This window comes from Pezoporus occidentalis, unplaced genomic scaffold (genome assembly GCF_034315485.1).
Source record: "Pezoporus occidentalis ecotype Australia unplaced genomic scaffold, CSIRO_AGI_Poc_V1 ctg223, whole genome shotgun sequence".
NCBI lineage: Eukaryota > Metazoa > Chordata > Aves > Psittaciformes > Psittacidae > Pezoporus > Pezoporus occidentalis.
In genome coordinates this window covers 2191650-2207614 of record NW_026914106.1, presented here as the reverse complement: position 1 = coordinate 2207614, position 15965 = coordinate 2191650, and the positions used below count along the sequence as shown (strand labels likewise).

The 15965-nt window shown below is 57.7% G+C and overlaps 1 protein-coding gene across 1 annotated transcript; it reads right to left on the bottom strand.

The window, feature by feature from the left end:
• Positions 1–240: 240 nt before the first annotated feature.
• LIN28A (lin-28 homolog A) lies at positions 241–15704 on the bottom strand. The gene is made up of 4 exons (XM_062620808.1): positions 15613–15704; positions 14611–14789; positions 5071–5255; positions 241–3942 (listed from the first exon to the last, which is right to left on the bottom strand). Exons 1-4 carry the CDS (start codon positions 15641–15643, stop codon positions 3729–3731), a joined length of 609 nt encoding a protein of 202 aa, XP_062476792.1. The 5' UTR covers positions 15644–15704; the 3' UTR covers positions 241–3728.
• Positions 15705–15965: the final 261 nt, after the last annotated feature.

Genomic DNA, 15965 nt, shown 5'->3' with positions numbered 1-15965 from the left:
ACATCACCAGCAGCCACTGCCCATGGTCTTTATTATTATTATTATTATTCCAGAAAAGGAAATAAAAACAACACATTTTACATAGTTGGTACAAAACCAAATTCAAATAAACCGAGGGGTTAAAACCTGCAGCAGCAGGAACTGGGGATCCCGCTGCAGGGACTCCACTGGGAAACCTCTTTGGGAAATGCCCACCCCTGTTCCTCCCTCCCTCCCTCCCTCCCGCTTCATAAACCCCCAAGAGTCTGACACAAACACGCTTTGGTTGCTAGCAGTAAACATGGATTATTACATTCTTCCGTCTCCTCGTAGACAATCGTGGGAGTCGAGGCTTTCGCACCCGGGGACACCCCCTCGTGAGGGACGTCTTCTCCTCATCATACATTCAAACGCTCCCGTGTTCCAGCAGGACCCTGAGTGTGCAGCCTCACTGGCCCCTAATGCATAGTGCCCAGCGCCTGCGAGCCGAGCGTGGGCAGGGGAGGGGGGTGATGATGCAGCAATTTAGTTCATTATTGTCAAGACACGGGAAGAACCACCATGGGAAGAGCGAGGAGGAGATGTAACTCAACCCCATCTTCTCCAGTGGGGCTTCCCGTTACAGAAAAAACTCCCTGTTTTCTTGGATCCCGGTACCACGCTGGCTCCGGGGGGGAAAAACCTGAGTGATTCTCTAAGCCATTTACTTCAGCCTAGGACAGGGATGGTTACAGAGCTCCTGCCCCTTGCAGCTCTGTGTGGGGGCAGTACACAGAGGACATCCTCTCTCCCTCATCCATAACCTATTGGATGCTTTGGCTATATATTTTTTTTTTCCTTTTTCTTCTTTTTTTCCTCTTGCCTTTTGTAAACAATATCAAGGAGAATACTGAGAGAAACGGGAAGTTTGACAGAGGTCTTGACACACACTATAGACATCTAGCAGAAAAAACACCAAACCATTAAACAGGGGGCAAGGGGGGGGGGGGGAAGGTCCTACACGATTCTTGAAGACAGAATGAGGGGCGGCAGCAGTTTCCCTGCCACAACCGAGGTGCCAGGGGAAGGCCAACAGCCCCCAACAACACGGCAGCAGGGCTGAGGTGCAAGGCTTAGACGCGCAGCCCAGTGCACTCTTATTGCATTTACCCCGTTCAGCCAAAAGCTGTTTTGCTGAAGTAGTTTTGTACTGATCCCGTTGCTAGTCAAGAACTTACAAAGTCCTTCCCCACACCCTCCCAAGAAGAGACCACCACCTCACCATTACAACTACGGGAGCAGGGCAGGCAGCCGAGGAGCTGCTCTCCATCCTCCGTGTGCTGCAGGGCAGAGAAAAGCCTCAGAGGGGTCACTGGGCTCCAGCAGCCTCAGCAAGCCCCATCTGTGAGGATGGAGTAGGTGCTCCCCGTCTGCTCCAGCCCTGCTCTGCACCTAAACCTATTGCTACCTAAAACCCAGCAGAAACAGCACCCGTGTCCTGACATGCCAGCACAGGAAGGCTCCAGCCAGCCCCCAGGCTGCAAGTGGAGTGTTAATGCCCCAAAACCAGGGATCCAGAGTTTACCCCAGCCATTGTGAGCCAGCATTTGGGAGAAGCCAGGAAGGGAGAAGAAAGAAGAAGCAGTTGTACCTCCCTTGGACTTGGGTCCACCTTGGCACCAGGTCCCTTGTCCCAGGAGGTCACAGCAGCCTTTTGCCTGAGGCTGAGTTAGGGCAGGGGAGACTGAGGTTATCCTCAATCCCAACAACCTCCCTGGCCACTGCCTGCTCTTGCCATGTCCCCCTGAACAGGCTGGGACCCCCATCCTGGCTTTCCAGCCCCCAGCCACACGGCACCAGCCTGCTGGGAGCCTGTGCAACATCCCAGCCCGCAGGCAATAGGAGGACTTGGACATGGGGCAGACTGGAGTGTTCCCATTGGGACAGCAGGGAGGGGACATTGGAGCATAAACAGGAGAGAGAAATGGAGGACAGTCCTCAAAAGCCACCAGGCTGGGAGAAAATCTGGAGTTGAGGAGCCAAAATGGGCTCTAGCAGCTGTTCCCATGGCACTGCCTGGCTTCTCCATCCCCACACACTGATCTACGGACCCAAACTCCTCCTCAGTCCATGGGGAAGGGAAAGAGACTCTTATTAAATCACAGTTAAAAAGAAAACAAATCCCAAACACACCAAAAAACACCACTGAAAAGCGTGACAACGACAGTCCACCTGGCAAACATCCAGTGAGGTAGAGCTACACTTCCAATACTAACTTGGTCATGGTTTTGTGCTGTTAGAAAAAGCCTTCCTCTCTGTCCAGCACTGGGCTACAGAAGCATTTTATCCCTGAGATTGCTTCAATACCTGAGAATAACTTGCAGGAATTATGTCCTTTCTCTCTCTCTCTTTTTTTCTTTTTTCTTTTTCCCTTTTTTTTTCTTAAAGATTAAAATATACAAAAATACAAAACCAGAATATTTATATAAAAAAAAAAAATCAAAAAAAAAACCCACCAAAGACGACAAACAAACCCAAAGATACGTCATTCACGCACGTCCTAGTGCAGGTTTCACTTGGTGTTGGCTTTGACATGGACCAGGGGGGCTGTCCACCGGGGCAATAAATAAAGGCAAGACTTAGGGGGGGGCGGTGGGGAGGGGGGACAGCAGCAGATAACAACCGGGGCACCTTTTCCCTCTGCCCCTGGGGAGGCTCAGCCCAGGAGTAGGGGGTGGGCAGGAGGAGCAGAGACGTGGCTTTGCCCTGCGTGAGTTTAAGCCATGGCTGGATCTGTGTGAGCAGAGAGTTCTGTCCTCAGCCTCTGAGGGAAACGCTGCCAGCAGCATCCCTGGGAGCTGGCTCTGCCCCATGTCTGGTGCCCAACACTTAGGGAGGAGCATTTCTGCTCTGTGAAGCCCTCCTACTCCCCAGCTCTGCATTTCAGAGGCAGGGAGAAGCCTTAGAAGGGAGGAGCTGGCTGCATAAACCACCTTGTGCTCTCTGGGCTGGCACTTAGGAAGAGGTAGGGGGAAAATAAGTGTTTTTCTTTCGACTTGATCTTCCCCAAGCTGCAGCTCGCAGCCCGCAGCAGGCAGCGTTAGCCCAGACCCCAGAGATGCCCCATTTCCTTCCAGACTGAGCCCAAAGCTGGGCTCTGCTGCTTTCAGCAGTGGGGCAACCACAGAGAAACTGCAAATCCCCAGATCAATCTGCAAGTGAGAAACTATGAGGGGACCCGTGGGGCCAGCCCACAGCATCTCCCCAGTGCTCTGCAGCCAGCCTTCCCCTTTTGGCCTTCCTCCTTGCAGCAGAGCGGGATGGGGCAGGCATAGGAGTGGGTCCCCTGCCGCTCATCCAAGCCATGCTAGAGCCTGTTTGAAACTCAGGAGAACAAGGAGCCATAAACTCCTCCCTGAGGTGTCGCTTCTCTGCTCCTCCTCCCAGAGACGCTATTGCCTGGCTTCCTTTAGGAGAAGAATAAAGTCAGATGAAATACGGGTTTGGTTCTTTTTAGCTGGAAGAGGTGTGTTGGGCCCTGCTTCCCCTATGTTTGGAACAAGCCATCCTGATTAAAGGCAGAGCTTTTCCCAGGCTGGGAACAGGGGGAAAAGGTCTGTGCGGGGACACCAGGTCCCTGCCATGAGCACTGCTGCCTTCCCTCCCCAGTCTTTCACCCTGCCGTCCATCCTCCGAGCCCCCGCGGCTGCCCGTTGCCTTGCCAAAGCCTTTTCATCCCGGTGGAAGCCCCCTCTCCCTGCCGCCCACCATCATTCCCGGGTTTCGGGGAGGAGGGCCGAGCTGTGCATGTCCTCCTCCTCTCGGAAGTAGGCAGGTTTGCCCTGGGAGCTGGGGGACTGCTGTGCTTTCGCGGGGCAGTTGGCGACCATGTGGCTGATGCTCTGGCAGAAGTGGCATTTCTTGGGCTGCGGCGGGAGCTTGCACTCTTTGGCATGGTGGTCCAGCCCACCACAGTTGTAGCATCTGCGGGGGGGGGAGGAGAGAGATTCCAGGAGGAGAAATACAATGAGGTGGGATGCTGCCGCTGGCCGTGCTTGGGACCCGTCTGGCTCCACAGCCAGCGCTGGGCTTCAAATGGGTGGCTGCTGCAGGGATGTGGGGCAGGCTCTCTGGGGGTGAATGGTGGCCCTGGGCTTGGTCCCTGCAGAGCCCCGTCTCAGCCAGTTTGGGCCTGGCTCAGTGGTGTTGCTGGTACCCAGGAGATGGCAGCAAACCCCTGCACTGAAACCAAGCATGGGGACAAAAAGCAGGGATGCTGGGGGGGGGTTCCACCTCTCTGGCTCCATCATGGTTCTGGCTCCTGTGATACAGACCCTGCACCCAGGGTTCCATGCTATGGACCAAAAGTCTGCAGCAGCACAGGAACAGGCAATAGGACAACAGCTCAGTTACAGGGACTCTGGCCACCAATGCTGGGACAAACCCCAGATGTGGTTTCTCTTGTGGCTGTACCCTTGCAGCACTCATCCCCTCAGGTGCCACAGAGCAGTGTGGGCAGAGGAAGCTGCTGCCTTGTGTGCATTTGAAATCCTGCATCCATCCAGGACAGCCACAACCCTTTTCTCTTTCCTTTTCCTTCCCCATCCCTTGCTGACTCATTTGAGAACTCACTTGTGTGTGAAATGCCAGGTTGGCTGGGCAGCATCCACTGGGAAAGCCAGGATAACGCCTCTTGGGGCAGCCAGGATGGAAGGGATGGGAGAGGAGTGGGGGATGAAGGGCTGGCCACAAACTCGCCCTGGGGCTCCCGGCCTCACCGTGGAGATGCTGCCAGGACGTCCGGCCCTTTCCTTCCCACAAGGAAGGGTTTCTCTCCAAGAAAATTACCCATGCCCAGCATGGATCCCCCCGCCGAGGGCAGCAGCCGCCCGGGGTGTCCCTGACCTCTGCCCTTCACTGCTGCTTTGCTGCCCTTTCCCCACCAAGCTGCATCTGCCACTCATTAACCACTAAAGGAAGCTGCTTTCCCAGAGGAGGGGTCACTGCCTGCCCCACTGGACCCAAACCCATCCCCATGCTGCAGGCAGGGTGCTGGGCAGCTCCTGGTACCCGCAGGGCTTAGACCCTGCCCTGGATCGAGTCACCTCTTACCGGTCTCCTTTCGATCTGCGTTTCTGGAGGCTCTTGCCCTTGGGTCTCCTCTCGCTGCCGATGCAGAAGACACCTCCCGGGCCGGTCACCCGGATGGACTCCAAACCTTTGGATGACTTCTTGAAGGTGAACTCAACAGCTTCGCCCTCCTTCAGGCTGCGGAAACCCTCCATGTGGAGCTTGCTCTGGGGGGGAACAGGGAATGGATGGGAGTCAGCACAGAGCCGGGGGTTCTCCGGGCACACAGTAAGCAAACACCTCCCGTGGCACAAGAGCTGACATCTCCCCCATGGCCATACCTTGTGGGGGGATGGATATCAGGGACCAAGCACCTTCATCTCCATGAAGTCTCTGGAGCCCCATTTGGTAACACAGAGCCTTTAGTGAGCTGAGGCAGCTGGCTAAGTGGGGCTCACTGGTTTGGCAAGCAAGGGCCAGCAGAGCCAGCTCTGACCCAAATGTCAACAGGGTTCACTGCAAAATGCTGACTCAGCACTCCAAAACAGCCCCTTGTTCCCAAGAACAGGCAAGAGTTGCCCCTGCACCTCCTGGCACCTGGGGCTGCTCGAAGGGAGATACAGAACATCATTATAAAAAAAACAAAAGGATCTCAAGGCTTTGCAAAGGCACATACAGCCCTGCTCGTGGCAGGACCCATAGCAAGGCCAGGGGGCTGGAAGCTGGCACTGCTGGCCCAGGGTCCCAGCCCAGCCAGCCCCCTTGCTTCAAGCCATTTAATTACCTCCAATAATTCATTAAGCAGCTGTTTGGCCCTGGGTTGTCACTGTGGGGAACATCTCCTGTCCCTCCCAGGGTTGCCACATCGGTCACAGTGCAATTTAACCTGAGACTTCATAAAGACCCAGGCTGGGAAGGGAGGCTATGAAATGGCTAAAAAATCCACTCCACTTCCATAAGTCCTGCCCATGACAAGGGGGGTTGGAAATAGATGATCTTTAGGTCCTTTCCAACCCAAACCAGTCTGTGATTCTATGATTTTAGCAGAAAAAAAATCATAAGGAGCTGAGCTGGATGATGCAGCCAATACATCTCTTGCCCCTCTGTACCAGCAAGTGCTGCCGTGAGCATCAGTGCAGGACCACTGCATCCCGGCAGCGATCCAAGCAGGGCTTTTGCTCCAGGTCTTAGCAGAGCTCAAACGAGCACGAGCAAAGAGTTAAGAGGGATTTGCCGGCAGAGGGAGGAGCAGCTCCAGGGGCTCGGGATTCAGGCTGGGGATTCCCGGCGCCAACGCCTGCGCGGCTGCCGCGGGACCCTGCATTTATGAATGGAGCATCTCCCCCATTCATCCTGGTGAGTTCCCGTCACGTGGGCCGCGGCCGCCCATTCTTCCCGCACCGAGAGCCTCCATGCACACGCTGCTGGGTGCGTGGCCGGGTCCCCTCTTCCATCCCAACCCCACCAGGACCCACGTGGAAACACCCCACATGAAAACAAAGAGGGAGGAATTGGAGTCGTTGGGGTTTAGAAGTGATTGGTTTTCAGCAGGATCTTGCAGGACACGGTGCCTGTGTCCCTGGGCGCATGGGGGACTGGGAATGCAGCAGAGCTCGAGGAACAAACCTTGAGGCCCCTTTTTCTGCTTCCCCCCCCCCCCCCCCCCAGTTCTGTGTTTGGGGGCCCAGCTCTGGGTGGGACAGACCCATTGGGCTGGGACAAGTCACCCACATCCACCAGGTCCACTTTCCTGCTGGAGTGGGGTCCAGAGCAGGCCAGATGGGGTTGTCTGAAACCTTTGCTTTCTGACCCACTCTGCTCCCAGAAGGGAGAACCAAACCATAAGCTATGGGGTCCCCAGTGACAACAAAGACATGACAGGGTCTTACAGCAACCTCTGCCCATCCATGGCTATGCTGGGTAGTCCCACCACCAGTGGCAAACACCCTTCCATGCTCAGCACAACAGCCAAATGCTGCTCCCAAACTCCAACTCAGCTTTCCCCTACTACTGAGCGGCACCAGGAGGATGCTGAGAATCACCCAAGCAAGACCACTGTGTCCAAAGCATCTACCAGCAGAGCACAGGAGGTGCTTAGCTCAGTCTCAGCACCTTGGGGTCAGTCACCACCCTGTGTGAGGTGGTTTGGGCCACAGGGGCTGCCACAGATGGTGGATTTGCCCCACTCCATCAGCAGCAGCGTTTTGGGGGTGAGGAGCTGAGCACCACTCCATGGTGAGCATCACTTGCACGGCCCAGGAGGCGGCTGCAGGACAAGAGCCAGGTCCTCCCGTAGATCCTGATGGGGTGTTTACAGCCCCAGCAGCCCAGCTGTGTTTACACTATGGACATGAAAACCCCCAGGCACCCAGCCCCAAGCCTCAGGACAAAGCCAAGCCATGGCTAGGGGGTACCCTGGCACACAGAGGCTGGACACCCCCCCCACCCCCCCGGCTCACAGCCCGTGCCTTGGGTACCATCACCCGTGGGCAGCCAAACTGCTACACCCCGTGAGCCACCCGCTACCCCCATGGTGAGGAAGAGGAGGAAGCGCTGGGACAGAAGCTGCCGCAACATGACGGGGAAGCGATTTGTTTTCCAGGAGCGGGTGAGGATGACAACCGCCCCCCCGGCCCCCGGCCCCCTCCACCAAAAGGCCAAAGGAAACGCCCTCTCCCCAGGGAAGGAAGGGGGGCAGCGGCCGGGGCGCCCCAGCTCTCCCCCCACCGAAGCCTTTTGATGTGAGCTGCGGAGTGGCTGGTGGTCCCTGCGCATCCCCCCTGCCCCCTTCCCAAAACACACACATTGCTGGCATTCCTCTGTTATCAGATAGGTAATCAAACTGCAGCCCATTGAATTAGCTGCATACCTCCTGCATCTGAAAGGAAGGGGCCCAGAGCCCCTGCCCCACACCACACACAAAGCCGGAGCCTTCCCAGGCCTCCGCACACACACACACACACCCCCCAAAAAATAAAGAGAGGAAGGGGGGGATTGGAGCAAGCCGGGGATGCTGGGGATGGGGGGGGAGCGCAGGGGAGGGCCAGGGCCGGGAGCCACCGGCCAGCGAGAACAAAGGGCCAGCGGCGGCCGCGCTCCCCCTGCCCAAATTCCAGGAGTTCCAGGCCACGGTGGGGGGAGGAAGGGTGGGCGGCATGGCCGCGGCCCCCTGACCCCCTGCAGCCCCTCACCCAGGGGAGCTGGGTCTCACCCGCTGGGTGCTGGGTTTTAGGTCCCATGGTGGAGCTGAGGGGTCAGTCCGGGGGGGGGGGGGATGGTTTTGGTATGGGGGGTGTAGGGTGACCCTCTGGGCTTGGGATCACAAAGCATTGCCATCCTCATCATCAAACTGCTTTAAAGCATAGCCGAGAGCATAGGGGTTTTTTGTCATCATTAGGGTCCAGAGTTAACCAGTGGGACAAGGAACAGAAGCAGAGCTGGCACGGCTTCACCCAGCTCTCTGTGACCCCCCACCCCGGGTTCCCCCTCACCAAGCATCACAGTGGGCACCTCTCTGCTTTTCCACCCATCCCACTCTCCAGCAGCTCTGTGGTTATTTACGGCAGACAAAGACACAGCACGTGAGCAGATGAGCGCTGCCCATCACCCCTGCACCCCACCTGCACACGGGTGCCTTCATCCCTCTTCTTCCTCCCACCCAACAAACCCCTCATCACAGATCCCAGCATTGCCCCTCCCAGAGGGGTGACACCGTGGAGCATCCCCAAATCCAGCCACTGCTCCCCGAAACGCCAGGCTCCTGTTCACCCCCTCCCAACCAACCAGGCTCCGGAGGGGCTCGGCAAGCCCCGGGGTCACCATTGTCCCCGTGGCCTCCCCAGCGCGACACAAGGGGACGTTTATTCCCATCCAGCCCCGGCCACTCAATCAAACCATCTTTGTGTCCGGAGGGGCCTGGGGCGGAGCGGCCGCTGCACCTCGCCTCTCGCTGCGCGGGAACCTTCCAGCCCTTTAAACGTCCATCCCTGGACAACCAGCCGGGTTGGGATGCTGCGTTAGGAGCCGCTGCGGGAACGCGAGCGGCAGCGCTGAGCCATGCGCAGCACCTCGGCCAGCCCGACCCCGCTCCAGTGCCTTGTGCCTCAGTTTCCCCCGCCCTACAGAGGGGAAGCGGCCCACAGGGGTGAGGAAGGGTGGACCCCGGCATGTCCCAGTGGTGGACACAGGGACTGCTGTGCCCCCATCACTGCACCCCGCTTTCACCCACAGGTTCAGCCAGCACTCTCAGCTACACCCAGGGCTCCTCAACCACTGCGCTGCCCCCCCACCCCGGCCTCAGCACCCCTCGGTCCCCAAAGCCACCACAGCATCCCTGCCCCCCAAAATCCCTTGTTCTGCTCAAGCTGTCCCTGTGCTGATGGCACCAAGGCATCCGCTGACCTGGTTGGGGTGCAGCCATCTTCGCCCCACCGTGATCCCAAAGGACTCCTCCCAGGGGAGCAGCCCCAGCCCTCGGCCACCCCCAGCCCTGCAGGGCTCAGGCTGGGTGCAGAGCAGCCCTGTCCATGGCTCCTGCACTGGTGTGCACTGGCTCACCCAGTACTGGGGGCACAGCTCCTATTGCCACCAGGCAATGCCATCGCCATCCCGCTGGGATGCAGCAGCCTCAGCCCAGCTCCCAGCCCTGTTCCAGCAGAGCTGGGCACTGCCCCACAGCAAGCAGCCCCCAAAGCACATTTGGGCAGGGTTTAGCTCTGTGACCCAAGCCCCCATGCCCCAGCAGGGCCACCATAGGCCATGAGGCCCGCAGGGAAACATCCCTCTGCCTTCACAGCCCCTTCATGGATCCATCCCGGAGCAAAGCCCTTCCCTCTTCCCAAACCACCCAGGAAATCTCCCGGTGCCGGCATTTCAAGGGCCAGGGACTGCGCTGCTGCTATTTTTGGGCTCACACACGTAAGGCTTGCAGCAGGGATCATCCCGTGTCCCTTCCTGCACCTCAGCCCCGCACAAGCACCCGGCGGATGCTCCTCGGGAAAGAGGGTCCTTCCTTAGCTCCGGGGGCTTGTGCAGAGATAAAGAGGATGATGCCTGTGATGAGCCCATCAGGGCGAGCACAGGGGATTTAGCAGAACATTACCAAGGCTTTCCAGTGTCTCCCTACTGTCATCTGGAGCAATAACCCCATGGATTTATTCCCCAAATCAAGTAAAACCAAAATAAAACCATTTTACTACCAAAGCAACTGCACTCGCACCTCGTTTTCCACCATAAACCAGCAACATTGAATGGTAGATACTGGTTATGGAAAAGAAAGCATTCACCACAGCATTAACCCTGGTACCTGCCTGAAATTCACACTTTCAGCTCCCTTAGTTGTGTTTTTCCCCACCCAGAAGGTCCCAAACCCTCCTGCACTTCCCAGACGAGATCAGCGTTAACCTCATACTCCCACATTAAAGCAGGGGCACGGCCGGGAACAGCAGCGCATCTTCCATCAGGGATTCTGTCTTCATCCCACTTTTACTGGGAGTAAATAGGGAAAAGGAAACGCTGGAGCTGAGAGGGGCAGGGGCAGGGTCTCGCCAAGCCAGCGGCTCCATCCCAGCCGGCCCCAGCTCCATCCCTGGCTTTAACGGGAGCAATCCCATTCATTTGGGCCATTTTATCTGGGAGACCATTTAAGGGTGTTTTCTCTCACTGCCCCTCACCCTGGGGCTGAGAGGGGGAGCTGGGGGAAGGGATGTGCCTGCAGCCATCAGTTAATCTTTAGACAGAGACAGGAGGCTTTTTTTGTGTGTGTGGGGATGGAATAAAGCTGCTCTCTTTCACCATTCGCCATCAGGATGCGGAGATGCCATTTTAGTCCAGCGGCTACTTAAAAAGCCGAAACAAACCAAAAACCAAACCAACAAAGAACCAAACCAAACCAAACATTTGATCCTACTGGATTTTCTCCAAAGCAAAGCTCCAACAGTTTCTCTCCAGGGAATCTCTTCCCCAGGGACACACGTAACGCTGGTGCTACTGCGTCCTGCAGCAGCCCACACCAGCACCTTGGGGTGACCCTGGTCCCAGAGATCAAATGCAGGAGCGATGCACACGAGAAAGCAGAAAAAGATATTAAACGTGCCCTGGGTCTCTGTGAGCATCACGGGTCCAATGCACTGACCCAAAGAGCTGCTCTGAAGGGTTCCCCTTTTGCTGCACCCCAGCTCTGCACACAGAGATCCCTCCAGCTGGATCCTGCCCTGCACCCCGGAGCTGGGAAAGGGCAGCCCATGGGAAGGCTGGACTATGGTCCCCAATAGAGAAGTCCTTCCTTGTGCCCCTGCCTTTGCTCAGGGATGGAGCTGCCTCCAAACATGTGCTTTTATTTCTGCTTTTATGTCATGCTGGTGGCTTGGTTCGCACCAAACCCTGCTGCATGCAGGGGGTCAGCACAAGCGCAGGTTGCAGCTGAGCTGGTTGAGTGCAGTTGAGTGCTGGTTGCAGCTGAGTGCAGGTTGCAGCCTGAACAACAGCCATCATCCTCCTGCATCCCATTCCCTGCCCCACTGAATGGGGATGCAGCCTGTCACCAGCTGCCACTGCTATGGGGATGGCAGCCCCCAAGGGACTGCAGGGGAACCAAAGCCCTCCATGCTGTCCTGGGCACTCAGGCAGGACAGGGGGGCCCCATCCCAGCCCCAGCGGGTGTAACTGTGTGCACGGCCTTATGTCCCCACAAGGACACATAGGACCACATCACTGAGATGCCGGTGACCAAAAGCCCCATGGCCACAGCAGCCGCAGGGTACCAGCGATGCCCTGCATCGTACCAGTGATGCCCCGCATCTCTCTTTGCAAGCATCATGAGAAGGAACAAGAAATGTAACAAGTAAAACTGCCTTTATGAGGGTTTTTGACCCATCAGCTTGGAGAAAAGCCCGGAGACACGGAGCCGAGCAGCTCCCAGGGGCTGAACAGCCCCCCGGGATGGCAGAGCCAGGGCTGAGCTGTGCTCCCCGCTCCTGCTCCGGTCAGCGGCGCTGAGCCCTGGAGCCACTGCATGGGCAGGTTTTCTCCTCTCCCGTTTTCCAGGTCGCTTTCCCCTGTAACACTCCTGTAAGCGATGCTCAGAGCCACAGCGTGGGCCCGGGAGCCACATCCGCAGGGAACCACCGCAGCTTTGGGCTTGTCACCAGCACCAGCCTGATTTCTGCCACCCTCAGCCCTTTGCCTCCCCCGGGAGGACCTGCTCTGTGCTTCATCCCCCCTTATCTCCTCACTGCCCCCAAATGAATCCATCTCCAGTGTCCAGGGGAGGCATTTGAACCCAAATGCCTCATTTTTAGCTCATAATGTGAGGGAAAGGCAGCCCGAAGAGCCCTGTTAGTCTCCTGTCCTGCCGAGATTTTAATCTCTTTGTGATCAGATAAAGGGAGAGGGAGATGGAGACGCGCTCCCTGCAGAGAAGGGCCATTCAGACCGGGTTCCTGTAATAAAGTGATTTAATAGATCTAAAGAGGCCAATTCCCTTCTTTCTCCCACAATTACTTCCTGTGGGTCATCATTCACATATGTAAATGAAGAGGGGAAGGAGGAGGTTATGGGGTGCTCTGTGGTGTTAAACCCCAATAGCTGGCTTGGAGCACCCCAAGCCCTCTGTGTTGTCTCCCCTGGTTGTGGCTTTTGCCCTCCGAGGCCTGACTCCCTCTGTGGGAAGCAGAACGGGCACTGGCTCTTGGGAAGCGCCTGGATGCTGGGATGGGAAAAGCATCAGTAGAAGGGGCACAAAAAAGCCACCCAAAAGCAACAAGCCCGGAATGGGAGTGTGGGTTTGGTCCCTCTGTGAGGAGGGGCCGGGGCTGAGCCAGTGCTGGGATGCTCCATGGTGGGAGACCAGCCCTGGCTGTTCTGCTGCAGGCAAGCAGCGACTTTGTGCCACCAGTGAGAGGGGCAGGAGGCAAAGCCCGACCTGAACGGGAAACAACATCAGCCCAAAGCTGCCCCACTTCTGGTGGTCCAAACCCCCTTGGCAGCCACACACACACCGTCCCTCTGCTACCTAAAATACCCACTTCCACCCAGCGTTCTCCGCATCTCCTGAATGCGGCAAACCCTGCACATGGGACCCCATGGGGAGCACCAGGAGGCTGCACCTCTCCCCGGGCGATGGGATACTCCCGGCAGAGGCAACCAAGCCAATTCTCTTTTCCTACAGGAATGTGAGCAAGAGCAATCAGGAAACCAGACTGTCCATGGGCAATAAACCCCCAGGAGAAGGGCGGGAGGCTTCCCCCACGGGCACCAGGTCCCGCTGTGCTACATTGAGATGCAAAGACCCATTTGCTCTCAGAGCACCAGGATCCAGGTTTCGGTTTTCGGTGGCTGATTTGGAGCCCTCACCTCCAATCCCAGCTGCCCAGGGTGGTAGCTCCGACCAAGGCAATTTAACCATGCTGAAGTCAATGAGAAGGGATTTGCTTCTCCCACCTTCGCTTGCTAAACTGCCATAGCCCTGCCTTGAAGTAGCCACTGTGAGAGCCCTGCACAGCCCCAGGCTCAGTCTTGCACCCCCATCCTATCCGCAGACCACAGGCTCGACCCAAATCTGGGGGGATTTGGGCCCATGGAGAGCAGCAGCCACTGATGCCGGGCTGGCCCTGGGGCTCCCCGGAGCCATCAACCTCTCGTTGCCTCAGCCCAAATGCCATGTGGCTGCTCCCAACCATACCCACAAAACCACTTGTGCTTGCAGTACAGATCCAGAGCTCACTCTGCTCTCCAGCCCGGGTGGCAGCCGCTTTCCCAGGGTGACTGGCATGGGTCACGCTCATCACAGAGACGCAAGCACTGGCCCCGATTTGAGCACTATGGAATCAAACAGTTTGGGTTAGAAGGGACCTTAAAGCTCATCCACTTCCATCCCCCTGCCACAGGCAGGGACACCTTCCACTAGAGCAGCTTGCTCCAAACCATCTCCAAACCCATTCCCCCACGAGGTGTGGAGGGGTTTAAGCAGCTGCAGCCCCAAATCCACAACTCCCCTCAATGTAGGATTACAGACACGTGCGGGGCTTCCCCACTCAGCAAGGTGCTTGTGCATCAAATCCGGACACAAAACTGCCACTAGAACACGGGATCCACGGGTTCACATACACCTCACACGCCTTTGTGCGACCCGCAACCGAAAGAAGGGGCCCGGGCAGAGATATCCCCGACTCCGGGAAAGCCCAGTCCTGCACCCGTGCCTGGCTCAGGGCTCCAGGACCCTGCACCGCGGGAAAACCAGCTCTTCCCCGGGTCCTTCCGTGGAGGGAGCAGCATCCCTGCTCCAGCACATCCCGCGGGCACCTGCTCCCCGACTGCAGGGGCTCCTCAGGGAACCGCGATGGGAAAATTAAACCGTTCGGGGATCAGCTTACAGGGCCGGTCCCCGGAGAGGAGCCCTGGGCTGCACCGGGGGGAGCGGCCGTGCCCGACCTCCGGGAAAACGCACCCGGGGGACCCCGGCTTCCCCGGGATGCCGAGCTGGGATGGGGGAAGCGGCGTGGGGTCCCCATCCTGCCCCGCATACTCCCAGGGGCTGCCCCTCGCTTCCCTCCCCAGAACCCAGCGGTGGATCCGGCTCCGTACCTGGTGCACGAAGACATCGACGGGCGAGTCCAGGGTCGCGCCGCCCTTGGCGGTCATGGAGAGGAAGCCGAAGCCCATGCGGACATTGAACCATTTACAGATGCCGGAGCCGTGCAGAGGCTGAGATTCGTTCTCGGCCTTGGGCGAGTCTCCGGCCGGTTCCTCGCCCGGCTTCGCACCTGGAGAGAAACCCACGGGGCCGCTGAGCAGGAGGCTGGGGGAGCCGCGGGTCCCCCCGGCCCAGCCGCCCCGCACCCGGCCCGCAGAAAGAGCCCCCCAATCCTTCTGGGGCTTCCGGGGCTGGAAAAGGCAAGGAAAAAGATAGAGCCCCCCCAAACCCACCCGAGCAGAGCGGTCGGCTCTGCCCCCACGTGTGCGTGGGGATCGCCCCAGGAGCGGGACAAAACGAAGGCATGACCCAGGCGGTGCGTGCGGTGGGGGCCCTAAATCCGTTGTCCCCGTGGAAACGTTAGAAACGAAAAAAAAAAAATTAAAACATTAAAAAAATCACACTCCCCCCCCCCCAAAAAAAAAACAAAACCCCAAAATAATTTAAGAATAAAGAGAAAAAAAGAAAAAACACAACTAAAAATCCAAACCTACCAAAAAAGGGGAAAAACTGCCCCAAAACACCCACCCGAAATCCCCTTGTCCCCAGGCAGCCACGCTGGAGCGAGACTCTCCCCCGCCGTCAGCATCCCCCCGCTGCACGCCCCCTCCCCGCTCCCAAATAACCCCACAGCCACCACCGGCCCCAAACTTTGGGCTCATCCTTGGGCTGGGGGGGGAGCGGTGTGAAAACCAAATAAATAACCCTATCCCTGCCCCCCAAACCCCCCCAGAGCTGCAGCGGGGGAGCGGGGCCACGCCGGGCCCGGCCTCGCTGCTGGGGTGCTGCGGGGCTGGATCTGGGGGGGTCCCGCACACACCACCCCCCCCATGCGAGCTCTGTTATTAATAATCGCGGAGCCGAGGCGGGCTGAGACAATAATATAACTTAACCTGCAAACTGCTGGTTGGAAACAGACCCCATCCCGACACTGGCTCGCAAATCCCGAGTTGTGGCTGTGACCGCCTCCTCCTCCTCCTCCTCCCTCCTCCTCCTCCTCCTCGGCCAGCTTTGAGGGTATCGGCCCAAAAAAAAAAAACAACCCCCAAAAAAAAGCAAAAAAAAAAAAAAAAAAGGAAAGAAAAAAAAAACAACCCAAAAAAACCCCAACCCAACAAAAAAAGCGGCTCAGACCCCGCCGGGAGGGAGCCGGGAGCGGTTTGACTCCATCTTCCCTCCAACAATAGGGGGGAGGGAGCGGGAGGGGTTTCTCAAAGGCTCCCAAATTCTCGCAGACAATAGCAGC

Excerpts from the sequence above, each read along its gene's own strand:
- LIN28A (XM_062620808.1), bottom strand. The coding sequence starts at position 15,643 with ATGGGGTCTGTTTCCAACCAGCAGTTTGCAG. Across the intron at positions 14,790-15,612 it reads TTCCAACCAGCAGTTTGCAG|GTGCGAAGCCGGGCGAGGAA; the intron begins GTTAAGTTATAT and ends GTTTCTCTCCAG. Across the intron at positions 5,256-14,610 it reads TCGATGTCTTCGTGCACCAG|AGCAAGCTCCACATGGAGGG; the intron begins GTACGGAGCCGG and ends GTTCCCCCCCAG.